At 45.7% G+C, this 25,274-nt stretch overlaps 1 protein-coding gene across 2 annotated transcripts in view; it reads left to right on the forward strand.

Moving 5' to 3' along the window:
• Nucleotides 1-23,161, forward strand: part of Kdr (kinase insert domain receptor) — a 43,238-nt gene extending 20,077 nt beyond the window's left edge. Inside the window, exons 14-30 of one of the 2 annotated variants that reach the window (XM_041671538.1) lie at nt 536-682; nt 1,271-1,402; nt 3,822-3,928; nt 4,353-4,488; nt 4,842-4,946; nt 5,979-6,092; nt 6,593-6,681; nt 7,255-7,408; nt 9,176-9,273; nt 11,660-11,782; nt 11,922-12,033; nt 12,291-12,390; nt 12,796-12,901; nt 14,241-14,392; nt 19,022-19,121; nt 19,585-19,670; nt 21,391-23,161. In XM_041671538.1, the coding sequence (XP_041527472.1) occupies nt 536-682; nt 1,271-1,402; nt 3,822-3,928; nt 4,353-4,488; nt 4,842-4,946; nt 5,979-6,092; nt 6,593-6,681; nt 7,255-7,408; nt 9,176-9,273; nt 11,660-11,782; nt 11,922-12,033; nt 12,291-12,390; nt 12,796-12,901; nt 14,241-14,392; nt 19,022-19,121; nt 19,585-19,670; nt 21,391-21,586 (2,057 nt within the window). In that variant the 3' untranslated portion in view covers nt 21,587-23,161. The remainder of the gene's footprint in view (nt 1-535; nt 683-1,270; nt 1,403-3,821; nt 3,929-4,352; nt 4,489-4,841; nt 4,947-5,978; nt 6,093-6,592; nt 6,682-7,254; nt 7,409-9,175; nt 9,274-11,659; nt 11,783-11,921; nt 12,034-12,290; nt 12,391-12,795; nt 12,902-14,240; nt 14,393-19,021; nt 19,122-19,584; nt 19,671-21,390) is intronic. The other variant, XM_041671540.1, reaches the window with a different exon arrangement.
• Nucleotides 23,162-25,274: the final 2,113 nt, after the last annotated feature.

The raw sequence follows: 25,274 nt of genomic DNA on the forward strand, positions 1-25,274 counted from the left end.
GGTGAGATACTTAAACCCCTGAGATGCGATCACCTCACCTAAAAATAAGGCGAATGGTCTGGCCCTCATCGTATATGATGGATAGTAAGTATTAGAAATGATATAAAGTTATCAAAAAAATATAAGTCACTCCCTATGTACTTCTTCTGAATCTTTGCCCTTCCCAGGGGAACACATGATGAAACTGTACTTTTAGTGCCTCCCACTTTGCTGAGAAGGAGTTACCCTTTGGGAAAGCCTTGTGTGATTAGAGGGGGGAAATACTATAACCTGAAAAGCGCCATCTCCCAAGAGTCCCAAATCTTTATTTTGTGACTTGTATGTAGGGTGGCTAATGTGGACATGGAAAGGCTGCCATGGTCTGTCAGAACTGTCCCTCCTTAGTTCACCCAATGCATCCACCAGCATTGGGTTTCAGTCCACTCATCAATGGGCTACTGCTTCTTAAGTTTAGACTGTCCAGTAGTGACAGGACACCAAAGCTGTTCACGTAGTTGGAACCGTGGGCTCTATGGCTTTCTTTGTATGTGTGTAGAGCGCATGGCACCCATGATCCTGGGAAATCTGGAGAATCAGACGACGATGATTGGTGAGACTATTGAAGTTGCGTGCCTAGCATCTGGAAACCCTACACCACACATTACATGGTTCAAAGACAATGAGACACTCGTGGAAGATTCAGGTGAGTGAAACTTGTCTATTTCTCTAGTGGCAGATTTTTGTTTTTTCAAGAATGCTATGTAAGACCGCTATGTCATTTCTTGGTTTATTTCAAAGTAGACAGAAAGCAGTATTTATGAGACAGCTCAGTCAGTGAAATGCTTGCCAACAAGTCTCAGGACCTGTGCTCACATCCCTAGAACCCATGTGGGAAGCTAGGATCAGCATCCTTCTGTAATGCCAGTGCTAAGGGGAGGGGGTGTTGGGGGGATGGAGGACAAGTGCATGCTTGTAACCATTTGGCTGCCTGTCTAGCTGGATCATTGACCTCCAGATTCAGGGAGAGACCCTGTCTCAAAAGAATGAGGTGGAAAAGAATAAAGAAGACACCCAACATTGACCTCTGACTTCTATGCATGCCTCCTCCCCTACATGAACACACAAAGCAGTATTTAGGTACAGGAGCTATCTGGCTCCGAAATGAGCCATCCACCTCTTTAGAGTTGGATCCTAGTCCACGATGAAGGGCAGCAACTCTTCTAAACATTTTCTTGGATAAAGCTCAGATCGCATCATCAGAAATAAAGCAAACATTTCCTTCCACTTGTAGGCATTGTACTGAAAGATGGGAACCGGAACCTCACCATCCGAAGGGTGAGGAAGGAGGATGAAGGCCTCTACACCTGCCAGGCCTGCAATGTCCTAGGTTGTGCCAGAGCGGAGACACTCTTCATCATAGAAGGTCAGAGTGACATCATGGAACCATGGCGTGTGGGTGGCTATGCTCTTCGGGATGGTCAATTGTCTCAGATGTCAATTATTGGGAATAGATGTAGTCCAGAGTTTAGAATATTTTCACAAGTTTAGTAGGTATTTTAAGGAAAAGATCTACATCTAAACATAAAACTTATTTAGGCATTATATAAACCTATACACATAATCTAAAGGTAATTTCATGCAATATTTTCAGTGCACCTACCCTTTGCCTGTGGCTTGTCACTTGAGGGAAGGGATGAGCACTCAGAAAGTTTCAGATCATGGTCCTCTGGGAATTCTGAGTTAGGAATTCTCCACCTGTTCTTCATAATCTGTCGTCAATGGGCATGTGTTCTTTTAACCAGAAAGCAAAGTTAGCGGTGTGCTTCTGCCTGTAGAGTATTTCCTATCCACATGCTTCTCACTGTGAGAAAACGTTTAGCCAGGAGCAATGTGTATCTTTTGGTTTTCATTTTGTTTTAATGGCCAAGTTAACTTACAGAAATGGCATTCCAATATCTACTTGGGAAAAAAATTATATTTGGTGTTGACATTGCTATTCAGTTAGTGACACGGGTTCAGAATTTTCGCTAGAGCCAAGACAGGATTCACTCATAAACAAAAGACGATTGCTTTTGTAACAATTGAGGATTATTATTGAAAAATGAAAGGAAACCTCTTTCCCTCTACTCTGTCTATCTATCTATCTATCTATCTATCTATCTATCTATCTATCTATCTGTGTGTGAGCACTGGATTGATGTGAAATCCACCTATTTTTCAGTCAGCAATCTATGACAGACTATTTCAACTTAGGAAGAACATGTCTGATTAATTTTTTGATCTTCTTTTGTAACCCACTAAGAGAAGAAGGCTATTGTGTGACTGAAGGTGTGGTGTGCAGGGGGTGACTGAGAGAGGTTAGAGACGGGTTTGGCAGATCTCTAATGTCTCACGGTGCAGATGTGGGTTCCTTTAATTAGTCAACTCACATCATCGAATACTGCCTCTGGAACTACTAGCATCTGTAAGAATGTTAGGGTTCCGTAAACTTCAGCGGCTAGTGAAGATGCCAGAGGGCATGGTGGTTCTGTCTCTTCCAAAGGCATCATGTCTTAGTGCCGATCCAGGGAGGATGCTCCCTTCAGCTCCCTTCATTAGCCTTCTGCATTCGGTTACCCAGCCTAAGTGGGTACAGTGGCATGGGTATCGTGGAGATTTTCCTGGGGACAGTAGCGCCATGTTCAACTCTCAGATGTTCCTATGAGAATATTCATATATAAACTGATAGAGGCAGTTGAACCTTTACCTTTTTTCTGTATATGTGGGTAAGATTTTAGATCTTTACATTAAAATAGAGGGAGAATTGCTTCTCTGGGAATAGCAGAGAAACTGAATCCTCTTACAGACACACTCAGAGCTTGTCTCCCAACTGGTAACTCCTATTTTGCCAGCTAATGGACTGCTTGTCTTCTGGCTTCTGGGTCATCCCCCCAGCTCGGGGCTTCTTTCAACTCACACTAAACCATATGAGTGGAGAGACAGAGACCTCAAGTGATAATTGTATCCTAATCTCCTCCCCCCTAATCACTTGGTGCTGAGAGCCTTCTGCCTGTAATTCTCCACTTGGAACACACCCGGGAGAGGAGTCCTCGACTTTCCTTGCCCTGCTTAGCGCTGTCTTTCCTCTCTCCTCCTTTCACAGCCAGTGCACGCTCTCTCTCTCTCTCTCTCTCTCTCTCTCTCTCTCTCTCTCTTTCTCTCTCTCCCTCCTTTCTTCTCCTCTTTCAGGCTTCTGCCACACAGGGACAGGATGAAGTATTGGTCAGCTTTATTTGCACAGACCCGGTATAACCCTTGAACAACCCACCGACTTCCTGTGTTTCTCAGACAAGTAGCTCAATTTTTCAAATCTTTCTTCTAGCTGAAAACTGAAAACTTACTGAAACAGTGAAGGAGGGTGACATATTTAAAGCAACAAGTTCATAGTAGGTGTGTGGTCACAAGTTGCTGCCTGGGCAAAGGGCTTCCCTTCTTTCCTTGTGTAGTTTCCTAAATCACGCCACACACACAAAATCAGATGATATTACCCACAAATAGAAAGAACTTTTTTTTTTCTCAAAAGAGGTCTCTCACCAAACACATCCTGTAAGCATCTCTGAAGACACTTACACCTATGGTTCGTTGTTTGGGAATCTTATTCCTGGATGCTTCCCTGACTGGTATGCTGCTGTTGTCCTTTAAGAGTGTGGTGGACTCTGTCAAACTGATGGAGTCTGTGGTTGTTGAGCCCTCGGAGTCTTGAAAGCGGATGAGCCTGGGGTCTTGCCTTGCATGTCACACTGGGCGCCTTCTACCAAAGGCTGTGGGTTCCCAGCTGGTGATCACGCGCCTGTGTCTTCCAGGTGCCCAGGAAAAGACCAACCTGGAAGTCATCATTCTTGTGGGCACTGCAGTGATTGCCATGTTCTTCTGGCTGCTTCTTGTCATTGTTCTGCGGACCGTTAAGCGGGTAACAACACGATGTCCCTCCTGCCCCTTGCGTATTGGTTTTGTGATTAATGGAACCTGACTGGTCTTCTTTCAGCCGCTTCTTCCCATTGTTAGTGGCTCAGTGGGCACATTTTCACTTCAGCACAATAACATTCTTGTCCATTTTCTTTGGCTGAGCTACGGGCATTAATTGATGGAAGCCACTAGAGGGGTCAGGGGTTTGGGCTGTCCACTGTAATTAAGATTTAGAAACTTTATTCTGAACTCATTTTGGAAACTAACGAGGCACTAAAAGGAGGGCTATAATAGGACTTCTCTTGAACTTTGGGAGTATTATTGGGGAATGAGACACTCTGAATGGGTCCCCTATTAAACAGCAGCAAGTACACAAAACAACAAGCAAACAACAGGATTGTGTAACTGGGAGACTTTATGCTTTCCAGGCCAATGAAGGGGAACTGAAGACGGGCTACTTGTCCATTGTCATGGATCCAGATGAGCTGCCCTTGGATGAGCGCTGTGAACGCTTGCCTTACGATGCCAGCAAATGGGAATTCCCCAGGGACCGGCTGAAACTAGGTGAGTTGTCAACTGCTATTAACTTGACATTGGTTTTACCAGCCCACCTAACTCTCCTTTAAGGCAATGACCTGTCTAGATTATTCAAATGATGTATTCTTATTTGTAAATATTAATTGTATCTCCTGATTTTGGGTAATCACCCTGATAGCCTTTTGGTGATGAGGAACCTGTATAGCCATCCAAAGCAGGGCACTTTGGAAGGTGCAGGGGAAAGCGGGCTGAGGGAGTAAAGCGGAATGTGGGTCTAAACAGAATACAACATCCCTTTAACCAATCAGAATCTTCACATAACCCTCTGGTAGTGTGTCGAGACAACCAGATTTTGTAATTGCCATTGTCATCGGTTCCAGGGAAGCCTCTCGGCCGTGGTGCCTTTGGCCAAGTGATTGAGGCAGACGCCTTTGGAATTGACAAGACAGCGACCTGCAAAACAGTGGCTGTCAAAATGTTGAAAGGTAAAAAGCACAATGACATTGTGATGTGGTTCTCTTTATTTTGCCCTTCGTTAAGCATGGTATGAGGCTTGCATTGCTGGCTCTGTGGATAGGTGGGACAGGAAGCCCCTGGCTAATAGTGCCTTTGCACAAATAGAGACAGGTTCCTCCTTTGGAGCCTCATGCAAGGCCACATGACTAGGGGGGAGCAAGGATCAACTTACACAATTCTGTTTAGTGGTCCTGGTTTTGTGAGGGAAAACTATCTGGTTCTATTAAAATTGTTCCTCAAAGTATTATGATGCAAACTGATTATAAACCCTTTATAATCAGTTAAAAATGGTATAATGCAAAACCATCATGTTCTTTTAGAATTAGAACATTCCAAAGAATTTTCTGAAAGTGCACTGCAAAGTAAGAGTGGCTGTTCAGACAGAGGAGTACGTGGGTGTTCTTTTAGACACCAGCATCTTTCCACAGTAAAGGACCTGCCGCCTGGACATTCTGATGAGGGGAGGGGAGGGGAGGGAAGCCTCTGCTCAATTTGTGACTGTTTCGGTGGAGGTTTGCTAGAAGGTTCTTGTGCCTTTCAAAGGCCGCTTCCTCCATTTGCATTTTTTATCTAGAGGCTTAGGGTGTGTGTGTATGTGTGTGTGTGTCCACCCAGCCAACTCACTGGTCCCTAGATCTGAGAATATTTAATGTGCTTCCCTATGAGGAGGTATTGAAATGACCAGGCCCTAAGCAGCCTACTAAAGCTGAAATAGAAAATTCCAGTTTTGTACAGAAAGAGAATCTAAATGTGATTCTGTTGCAGATATGTTCCTAACTTTACAAGAAACCTCGCCTTAGATTTCTTTAAATACCAATCATTCAGGGTTTGCTTAAAGTAAAGCCTTGCTTTCTAATTAGAAAACAGAGTTTGCACTTGACAGTTGCCCCGTTAGCTGTAACTGAGCTCCGCCGGGAGTGCCAGTCACACAGTTAAGTGCGTCCGTCACCGTGCAGCAACGGCCACACCTAATGGTGTCTGTCTTTGTTCTGAATTCATAGAAGGAGCAACACACAGCGAGCACCGAGCCCTCATGTCTGAACTCAAGATCCTCATCCACATTGGCCACCATCTCAATGTGGTCAACCTTCTAGGCGCCTGCACCAAGCCAGGAGGTGAGTAACTGCTGTGGCTCCGCCCACCTGCGTGGGACTAACAGTGCTGGTGGTGTTCCAGGGAGCAATCCTTTGCAGAGCCCCAGATGTGCTAGGCTCCAGAGAGATTCAGTGGACTCTCTAATCAAAGGATTCTGCAGCATCCTTTGAATTGAAGAATGTTCTCCTCACAGGGAGATGTTTGCTACTTATACAGTGAGCGTTTGATGGGCAAGATGAACAGCCCAGACCTCGAAAGAAAAGAACCTCGAGTCAGCTCCCTTTTTTCCCACTGTAACATCTCAGCTGATTGCTGATGTTTCGATTATGCCTGTAGAATCAGCTTGAAAAAGAAAAGTTACAACAGGAGGGATTGGGGTCAGCTGATTTCTGTTCCCATGAGAAAGTTCCCATATATGACTTCTTCCAAGGCAGTTTTGAGCTTATCAGTATGCTAAGTTCTTAGCGAGACGTGTTCGTGAAGTGCATTTTCCTGTCGTAACTGGCGGTATCATTTGCAGGGCCTCTCATGGTGATTGTGGAATTCTGCAAGTTTGGAAACCTATCAACTTACTTACGGGGCAAGAGAAATGAATTTGTTCCTTATAAGGTATGTTGCCATCTACCTGAGCATGGTCACACATGTATATCTCTATCTACCTGAGCATGGCCATACATGAAAGCAGAGAAAAACTTAAAGCAGCTTCACATGTATCTTTTCGTTGAAATTCTTTGCATGTTTCCCTGGTTATCTTAGCATCCACTTAAGGGGATTGTGTGCTTCTCATATTTTATTTTTAGGACTTTAATCTCCTGACCCATTATGATGGTGCTAGATTTGATTAAAGAAAGGGTAGGGCAGACGGAACATTGGCTCTGAATGATAGTCTGTCACCTCAGCCATATTTGGCGCCATGGAGGGTGCGTCCCCCTGTTAAGGGGGCACTAATGACAGTGTGTCTGAGTATGTTTGGAAATGTAGCACTTACCACTTGACACCAAAGAGAAGGAGCATGGGCGTTGGAGAAGGAACACTGGTAAAACTTGCCCTGCGTTTCATCTCTGTAGGATTCTAGACTTGTCTCTCTTTTTTGCTTTTAATAGTCTCAACTGGGTGTAACCTCGCCATGCATGAGAGACCCATCTTGTATTCGAGGAATTTGCACAGTCCTTTCTTTTCCAGAGCAAAGGCGCCCGGTTCCGCCAGGGGAAAGACTATGTCGGGGAGCTCTCTGTGGATCTGAAGCGTCGCTTGGACAGCATCACCAGCAGCCAGAGCTCTGCCAGCTCTGGATTTGTTGAAGAGAAATCCCTCAGTGATGTGGAGGAAGAAGAAGGTACCTGCCCTTGCAGCCTGTCCCTAAAGCACACTCTTGTTGAAAGGGATGGTGACAAGATATTCAGCCATGGGGGAAAGCTTCACGTTCGAAAGAAATCTAAATTCCTAGGTAGCATCCAGTCAAACTTAACGAAAGTATGGAAGCCCCAAACAGACAGTGAACTCTACTGGGAGTGAAAGCAGGGTTATCCTGAGAAGTCTAGATAGCTCAGTGGGCTAAGCTGTCACTAGCAATCAAATCAACACTCTGGTCCAATACTGAATGAGAATTTATTGGAAGTAAAGGTTCAGTGCCGTGTTTGGAAAGGGCAAGGGAGCTTTCTGGGGTCTGGCTAGTCTTCGTTGCCGTAGGTGGCTCAGATCCAATAGGTAACATGCGTTAGCAGCACACAGAAGCCCTTGGGCATCTCTTCCCAACCTTCTCCAAGATGGGTGAGGACATGGCCATTGTCTTCACTCCACCCCAGCTAGCTTCTCCATCTCCAGTCACATGCCTTAGTCTTGCCTCACTTGGTTGTGATCCCAATGATGCTTTAGTGGTACGTATGGGTGGAGCTGGACCTTGGCCTCTCCACTACTTCAGTCAGCGCCAGAACACACTGTAGGTCTGCCTTCATGAGAAGTAGCAGGCACCGCTGTGTGATGAAAGAGACAAGGATGCCTGATGCCTGGTGGTCTTGGGATGTGAGTGTAGACAAACCCAACCCCACTTCTGTTTCCCCTGCCACAGGCTGACTGATAGAACTGGATCCAGTTTCTTTCTCTTGGAAACCATATAGGCAGCTGGTGGTTAGGACTTGGGCTAGAGGGCATGGGGAAGCTGTTAGGCCTCTCCTCATGAGGTCTACCAGTAAGTGGGTCGAGCACCCTCTTGCTCACAGTTGGTAGCCAGTTGGAAATGCAAGGAGTTAGGGGTGGAGGGCTGAGGTGTAAATGGCTTGGAATTGCAGGCCAGGACTTTGCCTCTATTTCTTTATCTGGAGAATGAAGAGAGTTTCACTGTTCCTAGCCATTAGCATAAGAAGTCATCAAGAAAGAAGTCTCAGCTTTCTCAATACTAACAAGTCTGTTATGGCAATTGAGTTTGTATTTACTCTGGTCTTGTGTCCAGGAAAGAGGCAGTAGCCATATCTTATCTGATAAGTTAGGAGAGCATTTCAAAACATCCAGGAGTGCCTCAGTGTTTATGTGTATCAGCTTATGCAAATCCATCTTTCTTCCACGCCTGTGGTCCTCTCCGTGGAGGAAAGTCTCCTTTCCAGGACAGACTTAATATGTTTGCTTCTCGTCTTAAGTTTGAAAGTGAGAGAAATAAATCTCTTTCTGTTATTTTTAGTTATCTGTTGTGGACTGCAGTTTGAACTTTGGTCTTTGTCCCAGGAGACAAAAGCCCGGAGAAAAAAGATTTGATGACCCTCAATATTGTTCTTTTATTTTTAGAGTTTCTTCATAGGAGCTATTGTTTTCCCCTCTGAATTCATGGGAAAACAAAAACAGCTTGAGATAGCAGACTTTAAAAGGTCCTTTTTCTCTTCTTGTTATCTCTTTTCATCTCTCTTCTCCCTTCTGGATTTAGTGACTCAGTTTGACCAAAATGGAGAAAGCATTCTTTTCCCCAGGGAGTATGATGAAGGCTAATGATTTGGGGTTTCGCAAATGGGCAGGTCTTCTGCTTCTGTCTCCTGAAACTGACTCTCGAATCTTGAGATCACAGGGCTACTAACTGATGGGAACACTCAGCTGTGTCCTCTTGCTCTTCCCACAGCTTCTGAAGACTTGTACAAGGACTTCCTGACCTTGGAGCATCTCATCTGCTACAGCTTCCAAGTGGCTAAGGGCATGGAGTTCCTGGCATCAAGGAAGGTATGGCAGGTCAAGGGGACAGTAAGCTTTGTGTTCAGATCACAGGCTTGGGAATGAGACAGCGCTTGCTCTGGTTGGAAAGTCATACATCACTTTTAGGATTCTTAAATTTGTTCCTCTGGGGAGGCCCTTTTTCTGTGAATAAAAGGTGGCTAGAGCATTCATGAAATTCATTCATATCAGTAATACTCATTGACCAATTACTAAGTGTCAGGTTTTGTTTTTAATCTTTTTTGGGGGATGGTAATTTGTTTTGTTTTGCTTTCTTCAAGAAAGTGTTTCTCTGTGTAGCACTGGCTGTCCTGGAACTTCCTCTAGTAACCAGGCTGGCTGGAACTCACAGAGATCTGCCTGCCTCTGCCTCCCGAGTGCTGAGATTAGAGGTGTGCGCCAACACCTCCTGGCTGACTACATAGACTTCTAAGTGCCACCGTAGTGAATCAACCAAGACAGCTCTTCCCGAGGTTTCAACACTTGTAGCTGATGGAACAACCAATAACCAAGCAGCACAAGAGGAAGGTTAGGAACAGATATTGTGAGAGGAAGCAAAGCGGGAAGAAGCTTACAGAATATATGAAAATGCTATGTGTGTGCGTGCGCACATGCTAACACGCATGAACTTCAACGTTATGCAAGCTAAAGGAGGAACTCTTTACTAAGGATGTGATCTGTGCAGCTAGAAGAGGCAGGGAGTAGAGCCCTGTAGGTATCTTGGTGTAGAGAGGTCTATTTTTAATTTATTTTACATTCACCACCATCCATCAAAAAGTTATTTGTTATTTGTATAATTAGAAGCCAGGAAGGCCAGGCATCAGATGCAGACGATTAAAGCAGCTAAAATTAGAAAGTAGGCCAAACAAAGGCTGAGGTGGGACGTGACAGGGGACAAACATTCCAAAGGTTGTAAACAACACTGAGGTGGGAGAGAGGTTGGTGGAAGTCACTGGTGACCTTGGGAAGGGGGCGATAAGTAAGAAAGGTTCACATTATATTCAGGAAAAGCTCTCTGTGGGTGAAGTGTATTTGCTGCAGGTTCCCGAGGGAACAGAAGGCCTTAATAATTCGTTTGTTTTCTTTATCGTTATAAGGTCCCTTGCCCCTTGCCCCACTGAAGTTTAAAGTTTCTTGACAGCGTCTAGAACCTCGGAATCTTAGATAGTTCTGCCGAATATTTCTTGTACTCTATTTCCCAACAAGAAGGGAGAGAACCAGGGTCCTACAGGATCGTCCCAAAGGGAAGGACTTTGAGTCTTTTTCAAGGGTTATTATTTTTGTAAAGGCCAGAACTCACTCTTGAGCCAAGTAATTTCTTTTGTCAACTAGAAGGAAGAGTTGATATAGTGATTGGTGAGTGGGGAGCCAGAATCCTTTATTTTCCCTTGTAACCACGAGGTGGTTTTGTTGGTTTGTTGGTTTGAGATATATATGTAACTGAAAAAGGACGCTCTTTGGTTGAGAGCAGGTAGAGATGCCATCTGCTATGTGGCCTTTCCAGTTTTACTGTCTCACTCTAGACAATGCTCTCCTGAGTATTCTGGTGCAAGGGAGACTGCCCTTATTGACCTGGGGTGCTGGGCAGGGGAGAGGCAGTAGTTTCCAGCTCCCACGGTCACCCCTGTGCTGATTGGGTCTCTTATGCAAGCCTTTCATTCATGTCTAAAGTTTTTTGAGGCTCTTCTTCCCTCTCAGTTGGTGCTTAGGTGCTTGCTGAGGGCTGTGAGCATCGAGTGACAGGGCCACTTAATAGCTGAAAGTCAGATCAAGTTGGAAGACAGAAAGGAGAGACCAGTGTAGGAACTGCAAATCCCGAGGCTTAAAGCTGAGCTCTGGGGAACTTTCTACAGAGTCCAGTCCACTCACGCTGGCCAGCCTTGCCGGGGTTGACCTTTTCTGTCATATCGAACACTTTGAAGCAGGATGAGTACCGCTGTGTACTGCCTCCGGATCTAGTCCAGCTTCAGTACCAAATGAAATAGAAAGCCAACCGAGCACACCCAACCAATGAGAATCCTCACTTCTCCTTTCCTCACAGCCATTCAAAGCAAATCTATTCTGGGATCCCCTTAGAATAACCCAGTTCAAGGCACAGAGGCTGCCAAGAGAAAGGATGTGTGGATGTGATCTGAGACACATTTTAAAACCGTGTCCATCATCAGACTGTAACCAGATCATGTAACGCCAAAGGACAGGCCTGTTTATGGAATAAGCAGATGTGTCTCAGCGAAACACACGGGCCCCTTTCCTGACCGGTTGCTCTAAAACTCTACCCCACTTCTTGCTAATCAGATGGTTCTCTGATGTCGGATTTTTTTTAAGCATGAGGTCACAACAGATGTAAAAGAGATTAGCTCTGTGGAGACTTAGCACGATCCTGTTCTTTTCACAGTGTATCCACCGGGACCTGGCAGCGCGGAATATTCTCCTCTCAGAGAAGAATGTGGTGAAGATCTGTGACTTTGGCCTGGCCCGGGATATTTATAAAGACCCAGATTATGTCAGGAAGGGAGATGTAAGTATCGAAAGATGAACCTGGTGGTCCATTCGAGCGCAAAATTCAAACTTTGTGGATCTGTGTTGGGAAGTGAAGAAAGTATTTTCCTTAGAAATCTGCTAACTTGGGTTCTGATGTCTTGCTATCAACCATTTAGGCCCGACTCCCTTTGAAGTGGATGGCCCCAGAAACGATTTTTGACAGAGTGTACACAATTCAGAGCGATGTGTGGTCTTTCGGCGTTTTGCTCTGGGAAATCTTTTCCTTAGGTGAGTCACTTCTCTTTGACCCTCTCCTGGGAGCAGAGGAGGTGATAATAGTGGATGAGCCCAATAAGTCCTTTTCTCCTCTGTATTTTACCTTCTGTCAAATAGAATTTCTTAGAAGATTTAAATGGTAAAATCAAGAAGAATAAAAACAAACAAAAAAAAAGCTCTGTAGGCCATAAGGATGTGAAAGAACCAGGATTACGGGCTTTTTACGGTGATTGCAAAGCTCACAGTGCTCCTGTCCTGTCTTACTCTAGGTGCTTCCCCATATCCTGGGGTCAAGATTGATGAAGACTTCTGTAGGAGACTGAAAGAGGGAACTAGAATGCGGGCTCCTGACTACACCACCCCAGAAATGTAAGACTCTGGAAAGCACCCTTCTTGCTTTTCACACAAATTCTCCCCGCTAAGAAGGCGAGAAGGCCTTCCATTGTGAGCATTGACGTCATGGCCTAGTTTGTGTTTGGCCCTTTCTCTGATGCCTTCCTTGGTTACCTCAAGCACCGTCATCACGTTACTGTATTATCTATACCAGAGAGCTTTTATTAAAGGTTGATAAAGATGTGTGTTAAAGAAGACCCTTTTATAGACAGTTGGACATGTGAGTGCTGACATCTGTGTCTCCTATAGTTTCGTATCTCTAGTTAGTATCTCAGTTCTTGATAGGCTCTTTACAAACACTTCCCCCATTTGAGTACGATTTTGACTTTTATTGTTGGAAGAATGACATGCTTTAATGAAACCAGTGACTTGCTTGTCTAGGTACCAGACCATGCTGGACTGCTGGCATGAGGACCCCAATCAGAGACCCTCGTTTTCAGAGTTGGTGGAACACTTGGGAAATCTCCTGCAAGCGAATGCTCAGCAGGTTTGTAACCCTCTGCTCCAGAAGCTTCCACAAAGAGCCTTCAGGTGGAGGGTCTATGATCTAACAGTCAGTCACGAGGCACCATGTGGTTCTCTGGGTCACTGAAAAAGGAGCCTCTGTCTTCCAGTTTTGAGCAGTAATGATTTCTTAAAGCAACAATTGCTCTTTAGACTGATAGGACCCTAATTCATACCTTGAGAATAGGCAACTCTGGGCTAGTCATAAGTTGCAGGAACTATTCTCTTCCTCTATCATGTGGGTCCAAGAACTCAAACTCAAGTCATGAGGCTTGGCTGAAGATGCTGTTACCCTTTGAGTCATCTTGCTGGTCCGCACCTACTTGTTTTTGTGTTATGTCTTCAAATGTTCTTCTAAAAAAAAAAAAAAAAAAGTCTGCTGAGTCTGATAGTGCATGTCTGTAATCCCAGAATTCTTAAGGCTGGAACAAGAGAATGACAAGTTTGAGGCCTGCTTGGGCAGCATAGCAAGACTCCCTCAAAAAACAAAACAAACAAACAAACAAAATCAAAATTTGATTGACTTACTGATTATCAGAAATGGAAGGAATTTCAAGTCATTTTTAGTAAATTCTGCAGGCAAGGCCAAAACAAAAGAAACATGCAAATCATGCCAAGGCAGGACTCTGGCCCCTCTTGGTGAAATGTCAGGCTGTCATGGCAGTTCCAAAATGGGATTGGGCCCCCTTTTTTGTTGTTGTTAGAGAGTTTGTTGCTGCTCGGTGTCCCCTATTCCAGTGGGAGCCAGTTGCTTCCTTTTTCCTTCTGAACACTTGAGGGCCACGTCTATTTTCACCAAAGAAACCTTCCAAACATTTCAATGTATTGGATCACCTTGTCTTTTCTGCCTCTTGAGAACTAACAGCAGATTGCACTATCAGGAATTCCTCTGCTCCTGCTGAGGCCTTTCTCTTCCCTGCCTTTGGATTTTCCATTGCCTTGGGATGTAGAGGCTCGACTTGAGGCTGTTCACTTTGAAGGTCAGACTCCTGTGGAGGTCTTTGTGGAGAATTGATTCCTAGGCTCCTTGCTCACCCATCTCCTCCACAGCCATTGCTGGCTTTGTCTTCATGGCAACCATGGCCTCTTGTCCCTTCACTAATCCAGTTTTTCCTTAGTCCCTTTTAGCAACCTTCTTCCACACACCCCTTTCAAGTGGCCTTTTGTTTCTGTCAACCCTTTTCCAATACAGTCTTGAAGTCTTGGGTTCAGATATGAAAGCGGCGCGCACAGCCAAGACGCCCCCCTCCCCTTTGTTTCTCATGAAAAGGCCCTTGAAGGATAGCAGCCATAACAATAGCATGCTGTGTTTATTGTTTCAGGATGGCAAAGACTACATTGTTCTTCCCATGTCAGAGACACTGAGCATGGAAGAGGACTCTGGACTCTCCCTGCCCACCTCACCTGTTTCCTGTATGGAGGAAGAGGAAGTGTGCGACCCCAAATTCCATTATGACAACACAGCAGGAATCAGGTATATGGCCAGCATCCCCTCAGGGGGGCTTCAAGGGCAGCTCAGGAGGTGGGGGTGGGAGGAAGACATTTGTTCAGCCTGTCTGTCACTCACTACTTCTAGCTAACTGGAGTTCTGACATTCACAAGGGCCGTGCTCTCCAAAGGAGATCTGGAGAGTTGAACGGCCCCCATCTGCGGCCCATATTGCTGGCACAACTCTGCCGTTAAGAATTCTAAGCCTTGTGGGAGCAAATAGCTAAAATACCACAGTTTGTTAATCTCCAGGAAAAGAGAGAGAGAGAGAGAGAGAGAGAGAGAGAGAGAGAGAGAACGAGCCATGGTAAGGAGACATCTGTATTAAAATCGTCCCCGTGTACACTTTTATTAAGGTGAATTAAATGGCTTAGGAAAGACTCAGGAAGGAAGGATTCTGTGCAAATCTGAAACATACCGAGGGCTCTGGGGTGAGGAGACGGCACACCACAGGCTGAGTTTCAGCATTCGATTTACCTGCTGGGGCGCCCAAATTTATTCAAAACAAATGCCATGTAGTCCAGTCTTGGTCTGTGCAGGGTTCTGCAGGCAGCTTTTGGTGGGCTCAGGTAATACCTGTGCATGGGGAAAATGCTGGTGGGGCTTTCCACAATATGACCTTAGCATCGCCTTCCCTAAGCCCAAGACAACTTGACTTTGCTTTGGGTATTATTGTGCTTCTACGAGCAGACCCCCTGAAAACATGGGTGTTGCTTGTCTTCCTGAGTGAATCCAAGCTGTAGAAGGAATTGGGCAGCTGCCTCCCATGGCCATGCTGCAAGGAGGTTAAGGAGGCCTAGAAATGTTGTTTGGCCCTGAGGAATCCTGAGTGGGGGAAGGGAGTGGGGGGGAGGGAGAGTTAGATATCAACCAACACGCTACCATTGCTTTTATAACAAGAGCAGTCAGTTTTCCCTGAAGAATTTTTTTTTCTGTATAGTATCAGATTTCTGACTATGCGAGAACTCTAGATTTAGACCAGACGGCAAGTATCATCTAGGCACGGGTCTTAGCTCTACTACATGAAGCAGTGCAAAAATATCATGAATAAAGATGTAGACATGAGAGCTTGGTAGAACCAGGTGCGATGCCTGGGTCTGCCTTTTAGTAGCCCTGAAACAAGTCCCATATTGTTCGCCCCTCCCCCAGCCCAGTCTCTGTGTGAGGGAAGGCAGGGTCACTGTTGTTTGCGAATGGCCACTTGGAGGATTGCACACTGTCATGGCTATAATGTATTTCTAAGTGCCTGGCACTTTGAGGGACTTCATAAAGGACAGCTGCTAAGAGAGTGGCTTCCCATCCTGCCCCCAGAGAAGAATGTATCTATTCTGAATCCAGCCGGAGGGCCATTTTCCCTCCTTCCAAGGAGAGGTTCTCAGAGAGAAGAGTCATAAAGAGAAACTCGCATGGATGCAAAGTCCTAGTCCATTCTGGCTTTACCATTGTTCTTGCCAGGCTGTCTTGCCTTCTCCTCAGTCCAAGATCCATCTGATGGCTCACTGTCTTCGTCATGTCCTGTGACAAGACAGAGGAGAGTTCAGAGCTGGGCCATTTGGCTTGCTGGGTTCCTGGAATGTGGTGCTAAGCAGGAGATGGAGCTGTATTTGGGAGATAAGCATGCCAACATGAGGCTGGGGCTAAAAGAGGACTCGCTAACATTTATCCCCAGGAGTGGGGACAAATGCGACACCATGCTTTTCAGCCCAGCTAGGCTTGGCTCATATTTTCTGCCTCTGAGTTTTGAAGGAGCCTTCCCAGACTAGGTTCTCTTTTAGCTATCCACAAACTGAAAAATAAAACAGAAATTGGAAGCTTTTTCTTTACATCCCCTCTGAGCTCCACTATTTTTCTTTTTATAAACAACAAAGCCCTCCATCACCTTACAGTGATGTAAATGAAGGCAATGTGGATTAGAGGTGGGAGCACAGTGCCCTCAATAGTGTAGGAGTCTTGCATGGTTCAGCTTCTCTGGGGGAATGCGCTGAGGCTAAGGCACCTCCCCAGGCATGTTCTATCTATTCTCATGCTTCCAGGCAAGGAGAAATGCTGAGTCTTTCTAGCTTTGCTTCCTCCTTATATGTTTCAACCCCATTGCGTTATAAATAGAGCTGGGCATGAGCATCACTGTGGGAGACAGCCTCTTGATCTGCTGCCCCTTTAAACTATTTTTAAAATATTTGTTCAACAGTTCTGTGGAGAAGAAGCAGAGGGATGGGGGCAGGGAGGGCCACTTATGTCTAGACTTAGCTTTCTCTCCAGTTTTCCCCATGGATCCTCTGTGGCCCCGAGTGTGTATGCTTCCCCTAAGAAACCCCATATTCGCTGGTCTTGTTTCTCTTGGAGGGCAGCGTGTGGACCATCTGTGGCTGCTTTGTCATTTTCCCTGGTAGTTCCGCTTCCCATTCCCAGCAGTTTAGCAGAGATGTCTTTGCAGTCCTCTCCCCCAGAGCAAGGCTTCGGTACACACTCTTCTTCCCATTCTGATTAATTGCGAGTAATTAAACATCCAGGGTGGGTTGGTCCCTGAGAGAGCCTGCTAGCTTCCTAGCTTCGTCTTGGTTTAGCCATCACTGCTTGAAATGGGGCTCTTCTTTCTCCACCTTCCATCTACATAACGATCCCTAGTGACAACCCAACCCACCGACTCATCACAGGGTCCGTGCACACATGGGAGCCAGAGCAAGGCTGTGGTCATAGTAGGTGCTTAATAAAGACCCAAGCAAGATGTCTGTGGCTTTCTTGCATCTTTTCCATCCTGCTACCCATGGGGTGAGAAAAAACAACCCCATGTGGGCTTTGATGCCTCCAAACACGAGTGAGAGTCCTGGTTCTACCCTTACTCTGCCATTTTCTCATTGAGCCTTGGCTTCTTCATCTCCAATGGGAAATAATGAGAGATCTGTTTGGGAGATGGTAGGGAGCAGATGCAAGGAGACCTTGGAAAATGCTTTGTCATTTGCGAAGGGTCATACCATTTTGAAATCAGAAGTCAAGGATCTGAGTCTCTGGAGGTGGCTATGTGCTATCCATGCCTCCTCACTCTGCTGGGTTATGTGGAATGCAGGCACTGCTTCAAACCTCCTGCACATCCCCCTTCTTTAATCAGATTCCCTGCCTTCCCGCTAGATAAGTGTGAAGTCTCCTAACTGGCTGTATTATTGCCTCTGGCCTTCTCCTTCTCAATCACAGCCAACTCTCTAAAAAGTCTATCTGGTCATGCCAATCCTATGTTTGAAACTTTCAGTAGCCCTCACAACTGTAGTCTGAGATTCTAGTTGTGTGATTTTGGACCAGTGGATTTTGGAGAGGTTACCATGAAGACACCGTGAGGCGATGTCTGAAGAGCATTCGGCTCAATTCCTGACCTGCGGTAGAACCCCAAAGGTCTTCCTGACTGAGCGGATAGCCATGATCCCAGCCTTCGCTGACAGTCACGACTTTCAAGGAAGGACCAGAGTCAGCAGGAAATGGGCTTTGCTTGTCCCCTGAATTGCATGTCCTCTTTCCTGTGAAGTCTCCTGAGGGAGGGTGTCACTGGGAACCTCATTCTGTCCTCTATGTGGGGAGGAAACGACCTCTTGGAGAAGAGAAGAGGCACTCAGCTTCTAGTCTTCAACTCTGACCCGACAATGCCCTATGCCAGCAGTCTGCTTGTCGTGGAACAAGAGTGAAGAATACTCTTATTGTCTCCATGGACCTTCTCTTATCTCCCTTTGGGCTGTAAGAGGTTTGGATAGGATATTTTGGACTCCCCCAGGGGCAAGTGGCAAGGAAGAGCAACGTCCAGGGACAAGTGATGCGTTGTCTGTCAAGTCTCACTCTTTGAAGGTCTTTGGAATCCAAAAGAGGAAAATAAAAGATAGAGTTTTGTGCATCCTCAGAACACCAAACTTGACATTTGCTGTGCTATTCACCTTCCTGACGACCTTGCAAGCTAGAAAGAATAGCTATTACCTATGCCTGTTTAAAATGGAGCAACAGAGCCGTGCTCCCATTTCTACAGTCAATGTTAGACTCAAAATTAGGCAGTGTCTTGAGACTCTGAAGCATGGCTGAGTAAGACGCAGCCCACCTCCCTCTGTGCCCTAGATCCGTATTTCATGGTGAAGGAAGAAGTTGACTTGAGATCACTGCCTAGCACAGTATCCTTTAGAGAAACCAAAGGCGTTTCCTCTGCCCAGACTGTCAATACTGTGGGGGACACCTTTTCTATGGGCTAGAAAAATAGAAAGCCCATGGCTCTATATCCGGAGCTCACTGGAGGAATCCCTTGCAGGCAGGCAGGGCCCATCAGAAGGCAGCTGCTGTTGAGTCAGCTTCCATTGACCTGGGTTCAGCCCCGGGCCTCAGAAGCATGAGTCAAAGGCACAGGGTCTCCCTTACTCTTTTCAGTTATATTTTACTTTTAAATGGACTTCCACAGGAAATTAAACCTTCTGTGTGTGCTAGTAAAGGAAGACTTTGTTTTTCTTTTTCTTCCCCCCGCCCCAAAGGCTGTTTTGAAGGTTGCTATTAAACTTGTGGTTGAAAGATAATGGACGTGGGTATCACTTGAAGCATCTGCGGTCAACTATACCAACCACTCCAACGCAGATAAATGTTTGTTCTCTTGCAGTCAGTATCTGCAGAACAGCAAGCGAAAGAGCCGGCCAGTGAGTGTGAAAACATTTGAAGATATTCCACTGGAAGAACCAGAAGTAAAAGTAATCCCAGATGTAAGTCCATCTTTTATAAACAGTTGTAGAAATAAATTCTCAGGCTGAAATGCTAGCTAGATAAATATTAGCTCAAGCGTTTGAGTCTTGGAACCTCATGAAGGTTCTCCTTGAGGGTATGTGCCATGGGGTCATTACAGAGATGGGTCTTTGGTTTTGCCGTAGGAAAGGCACCTGGACCAAGGGTCAAGATAGTCCAACTGTGTGCTCGGTTTCACTCAAGGGCCCACAGTGTCACTGTGCAGAGAGCAGGAGACCCCAGTGTCCTCGGTCGTGTCTCCCTGGCCTAAGTCTACTTCCTGGGAGCATTTGCTTCCCTTGTGACTTGCACAGTCTCTGGCTGCCATGCCCTTACCCGCCTTGGCATGATACTGAAACGTATTGTCTGCTAGGTGGACTGGAAATGGGTTTAAGGGAGCTGGCCCTGTGCAGACTCACTGTCCTCTCATTGTCTCCTAAAAAGGACAGCCAGACAGACAGTGGCATGGTCCTGGCATCAGAAGAGCTGAAAACCCTGGAAGACAGGAATAAATTATCTCCATCTTTTAGGTAAGACTCAATCAAATAAGAAAGACCTTTCAACGGAAATTTTTGAAAGGACCTAATAAAGACATTCAGTGTAGATAAAGTTGTACTTTTCAGGGCATTTGAAGGTTGATGACATTAATATCCCAAATAAGCAATTTGATTAAGAACTGACATAAACCCAACACTGAAATTGATAGGTCTGAAAAAAGAATCTGAAGTGAGTTAGAGGGTTTGGTCAATTTCTAATGACCCAACTTTTGAAGGCTCTGGAGCGTCTGAGCATGTGATATAGGTCGGCATATCGACTGTGATCCACCGATGTATGTGTATGTGGCCCTGGCCAAACAGCAATGACATCAGCAGACGCCATGATCATGAAGAGTTACAAGTTTACAGTCTGAAAAATTGCCAAACCTGTTCCTAATTAACTTTATCTGTAATTAAGAAAGATGCTATGTAAACAAATACAAAGTCACTGATTTAGTGTATTTAAATATTATCCTTTGAATCCTTCTCAATTGTGGGAAAGTATTAAATGTGATCTTGAGTCATTCATCTCTCATGGCTCAGCAGCAACGTATAGTTGCTTTGAATAAATATACCTGATTTCAACATAAAAATTTATGAAATTCTATAGTGAAAAGAATAATGGGATAATAGTAGTTATTTATTTGCCGGGAGGTTCATTCTGGGTAGGAATACAAAAGATGTGCTCCACTTAGGACGGAACGGCTGTGTGAGATGGGAACCCCCAGGTGTTTTTGAGCTATGCTTGTCAACACTAACAATGGTGACAGTAAATTTTGCTGTTTCCTGTAAAGTCCAGCGAGCAACCGTGAGCACCAATCGTATGCTTCTTTCTTTGACTCAAACCATATTTATCCAGAACTATTAAGTGGCCAACATCATGCCATTGTTTGAAACACGAATTGGTTTTGGTCTGGGGAGGGAGGAGTGGATTGAAAGGGGAAAAATGTATTTCTAGCTCTTTGAGAACCTACTTTAAACCATATCTTAACACAGAATAAATAAACTCTTCTCTGTGCGGTTTTTATTATGAATAATGAGGCTACGGCCCCTGAAAGGGCAAACCCTGAGCTTTTCGGTCCACACAGCCTACATTTGTTAGTTTTGACATGGTTACTGTGTCATTGAAAACATTCTCCAGTTGCTGCTGAGTGACTGAATCCCCAATTTGTCCAAAGAATGTGGTTTTGATGAGTAAAAAGCAGTTTTTGACATGTCTGGCTTGCCTGCACACAGTCTTTCAGGGTTTTTTTTTCTCAACAAATTTATTAACATCTTTCATAAGCCATGTAGTCCCCTAAATGACCGAATAGGAAAACCGCAAATGAACTTTTAGACCATCCTAATTTTCTTCATTATCATGAAAGAGACCCCTTGGCTCCAATCATTGTATACAAACTTGTCAATCATCAAGGCTGTAAAATGTTCCACTGGTTAGGGGCTCTGCATACCTCAGCAGAACTGCCTTTTATCTCCTCTTGGGCTTGAAAGACTTGGACCTGAATGAGAGGACTTATCTGCCACTACTAACTCAGGCTAGTACCTGAAAGTAGACTTTGTCTGAGTGAGCCTGATAGTCTGATTAGGGCAAGGAGAGATAGGGGCTGGTGTCTCTGGAGGAGATGCCACCTTCTTGGAGCTGGGGACGGGGTGAGGATGAAGAGCCAAGGGGCCATCTCCTTCTCATCTCATCTGGTTGCCATTTCTTCCACAGCGGGATGATGCCCAGCAAAAGCAGGGAGTCTGTGGCCTCGCAAGGCTCCAACCAGACCAGCGGCTACCAGTCTGGGTACCACTCAGATGACACCGACACTGCTGTGTACTCCAGCGAGGAGGCGGAACTTTTAAAGCTGATGGAGGCCGCAGACCATGCCGACTCTGGGACCACGTTGTGCTCACCTCCCGTTTAAAAGGAGGCGCTCTCACCCTGCTCCCCAACTCCCGGGAATCACGTGAGAGGTGCTGCTTAGATTTTCAAGTGCTGTTCTTTCTACCACCCGGAAGTAGCCGCATTTGATTTTCATTACAGAAGAAGGACCTCAGACTGCAAGGAGCTAGTTCCTCAGGGCATCTCTGGAGAAGATGGCCCATGACCCAAGAATGTGTTGACTGTACTCTCTTTCCCATTCATTTTTAAATTGTGTATAATGTGCCCTGCTGTGGGTCTCACAATCAGCTGAAACAAAAGACATTCCAACAGTGGCTCTATGCTCCAAGACGTAGCCATACCAGGGCAACGGACACCTCTGTAAAACTGTGTGAAGTGGGCAATGGTAGGGCTTCGTGTGTTGAAGATGGGTGAGACGCCAAAAGACTGAGTCTACCTAAATGGCTTCGTTGAGGATGTGGGCTCGGAGCCAAGTGTTAAGTGTGGGCTGTGGACTGGTAGGAAGGAAGGCGCAAGCTTGCCTGGAGAGCGGCTGGAGCCTGCAGATGCATTGTGCTGGCTCTGGCAGAGGCGGACATGTGGGCTGTCAGGAAATGCAAAGGCGACCGGCAAGGGTTCTGGTTTTAGAAGGTTGCGTGCTCTCTGCAGTTGGGCTACAGGCGAGTTCCCTGTGCTGTTTCCTCCTCCTAATGAGAGTTCCTTCCGCACTCTTACGTGTCTCCTGGCCTGGCCCCAGGAAGGAAATGATGCAGCTTGCTCCTCATCTCCCAGGCTGTGCCTTGATTCGGAACACCAAAAGAGAGGAAGTTCGGGAGAGGTTCGCGACTCAGGGTTCTGCTAGATGGACACCCACATGTCTGCCCAGGTGGCAGTGTCTGGGGCGAAGGACCGAGGGTTCTATGTCAAGTTGTGGTGGTAAAGGCTCACGCAGGATGTAGCCACTTGTTCTCCCTCCCACCCCACTCTACTCTCACACCCCAGAATTTTAGCTTTGTGGCCTCTTTCTGGCAGACATGCTGAACTGGCTTGTTCACTCTCCGGATAAATAAGCACTAGCCAGATTTCAAAATTACCTTATAGCCGAGGTTATAGCAACATCTACTGTATCACTTAGAGTTTTAACATAGAAAGCTATGTCTACTGGCTTTTGCCCTTGTGCTTGGCGTTTTCCAGAAAAGAAGCTGGTCCTTTCCATCTGGTGCCATAGTGTGCAAAGCTGGGAACAATGGCTGTAGAACATGCTATGGACACATATTTATAGTCTGTTATGTAGAACAAATGTAATATATTAAAACTTTATATTATATATAATGAACTTTGTACTATTCGCATTTTGTATCAGGATTATGTAGCATGACAAAGGTTATTTCATTAGCTAATGTCGTTTTATTAAAAACATCGAGAAGCTCGAAGGAATCCTTTCCCAGGGGATGTGCGCTATGCCTGTCATTTCCCTCACCTTGAACAGAGGAGGGGACAGCAGATATAATGTGAGTGTGTTCCACTTGTCCTGGGTCTCTATTCTTATAAAGATGACTATTTTCATCAAATGTTTATAATGCTTTATAAACCAATAAACGTATTCAGAGTAAAACGATCTAGGGGCATCCTAGTATCACAGCTATTTTGCGGCCTCTCCTCTCTTCATCTTCATTACAATCATACTCCATACAGAAACTCGTCCTTGTCACACCCTGGCACTGGTAACATTGTTAACACATGGACTGTCCGGGTGAACCTCGGAACTCAGGGGTGAGAGATTCCGAGACTGAGCTGGAGGCAGGGAGCAGATGCTTGGCTGGCTGTAAGGTAAGAGTGTAAGATCGGTGGCTGACATTATCCAATGACTGCTTTTGCCTGAATTCAGAGAGCAAAGCAAATCCCCACCCCAGAGTTACCTTCAGCAATGCTGAATGCTGTTGTTTGCTTGCGTTTTGTGGTGACAGGATCTTTAGCCCAGGCTAGCCTCCAGCTAACTATGCAGCCAAGAATGGTTTAAAACTTATGATTCGAGCCCCTCCACCTTCACAGAGCTGGGATTCTGGGCACGCACCACCATATCTAGATTTTTATCAATGTGTTTTTGTAAACAGAAGGTTTTGAAATATTTATCTAATCAAACATGGCTATCTTCTTTTTAGATGGCTTTTGGGTTTTTTTGTTTGTTTTATCTTAAGCACTCTTCCTCAAATCTAAAGTGACACCAAAGTATTCATGTTTTTTTCCCTTATTGATTACATTTTCATTTACCAGAGGTTTCTTTTCATACCTGGAATGAAGCGAGGTCTAAGCTTGGGGTTATTTTACAAGCAGATTGTCAAGCATAGCAGTGCGCTTCATGAAGTATAACCCTCACCTCCTGAAGCTGGAGGAATATTGTGATTGCATGGCCCTTCAGCCTTTACCATTTTCTCCCCAGCTTTCGGATGAAGGAAGTGGCTGTGCACGTGTGTGCTCCTGCCAACCAGGGACATGGGCTGGGATCGGTGCACCAGGGCCCTGTGGGGAGTTTCGCTCCCTCCCCATAATCTAGCCTCTTCCAGTAAAGGAACTGAAAGAGAGCCTAGACAAGCCAGGGCCGAGAGACCGCAGAGAAAAACAGGGCTTTCTTCCCTATGGTGGGGGAAGTTTCATTTCACACAGGTGGCTCCTGGCACTGTGTCTGATGTCAGGAGTTTGGATTCCAGTGGAACTCCGCACTCTGTGGACAGCACTTTTCCCGCCCTGTGCAGGATGATTAGGTGCAGGCGAGCTGTGGCCTCTGCCTCCTCGCTGTCTTCCGCGTGTTCTGTCTTAGCTGCTCTCTTTCTCCTCTCCTGTCCTGCTATTAAAGAAAATCGCTGTCATGTTTGAGAGTGTTTCTCACATGGTCTTAGGTTCCAGACTTTAATTGGAGACATTTGGTATGTTGAAATGAGACTCTGCCTGTACCTCCAAGGGCTTCTGCCCTCCTTCCTTCATGTCCTCACCATGTTCCCTGTGTGCTCAGCTTCCGTTCCTCTGCCCACCAGCCCCCTTCTTGCCCGTATCCCTCCTGCAGCTGCGAGTCTACTCCACAACATCACAGGAGAAGAGAGAAAGTGGGAGGTTCATTTCTGGTCCCTGTTGGGCTTCCCCATCAACACGCACTATTTTGTCCTTTGTAATGGAAAGAGAAAGGTCAGAGCCATAGCTGACGACCTCTAAGCAGCTAACTTAACCCAACTCTCCCATCTCTTAGCATCTCCCTTTCTGCCTCCAAGTCAGACAGGTATCCTCTGGTGGTGAAATGTTGGCAAAGCTAGAAAATCTTTGGGAAAACAAGGCACTTCCCCTACATAGCTGTCCACACCCATGAGTAACGGGCGTGTCTGCATTCTTGGATGGGCAGCTAGCACAGCTCATAAGGGCTTAGAGTCCGCTTTTATAAAACCATGCTTTTAGAACAGAGGGACACCTACTTGGTGGCTGAGAGGGCTGCTGGTCTCTCAAACGACTCAACGTCTGAGGACACAGCATCCATGGCTGATAACTTCAGCTCCCAGATAGAGACGTGATGGCTTCCGGCCTCTGAGGACACTTGAACACACGGCATATGCCTATACCTACACACACAAACACACACATACACACACACACATATACACACACATACAGACAGACATACACACGTATTCACACACAAACACACATACACACACAAACACACACAAATGCATACACATTCACAG

Source organism: Microtus oregoni, unplaced genomic scaffold, assembly GCF_018167655.1.
Source record: "Microtus oregoni isolate MIOR12 unplaced genomic scaffold, Mior012 000021F_ref0000039, whole genome shotgun sequence".
In the NCBI taxonomy this organism is placed as follows: domain Eukaryota; kingdom Metazoa; phylum Chordata; class Mammalia; order Rodentia; family Cricetidae; genus Microtus; species Microtus oregoni.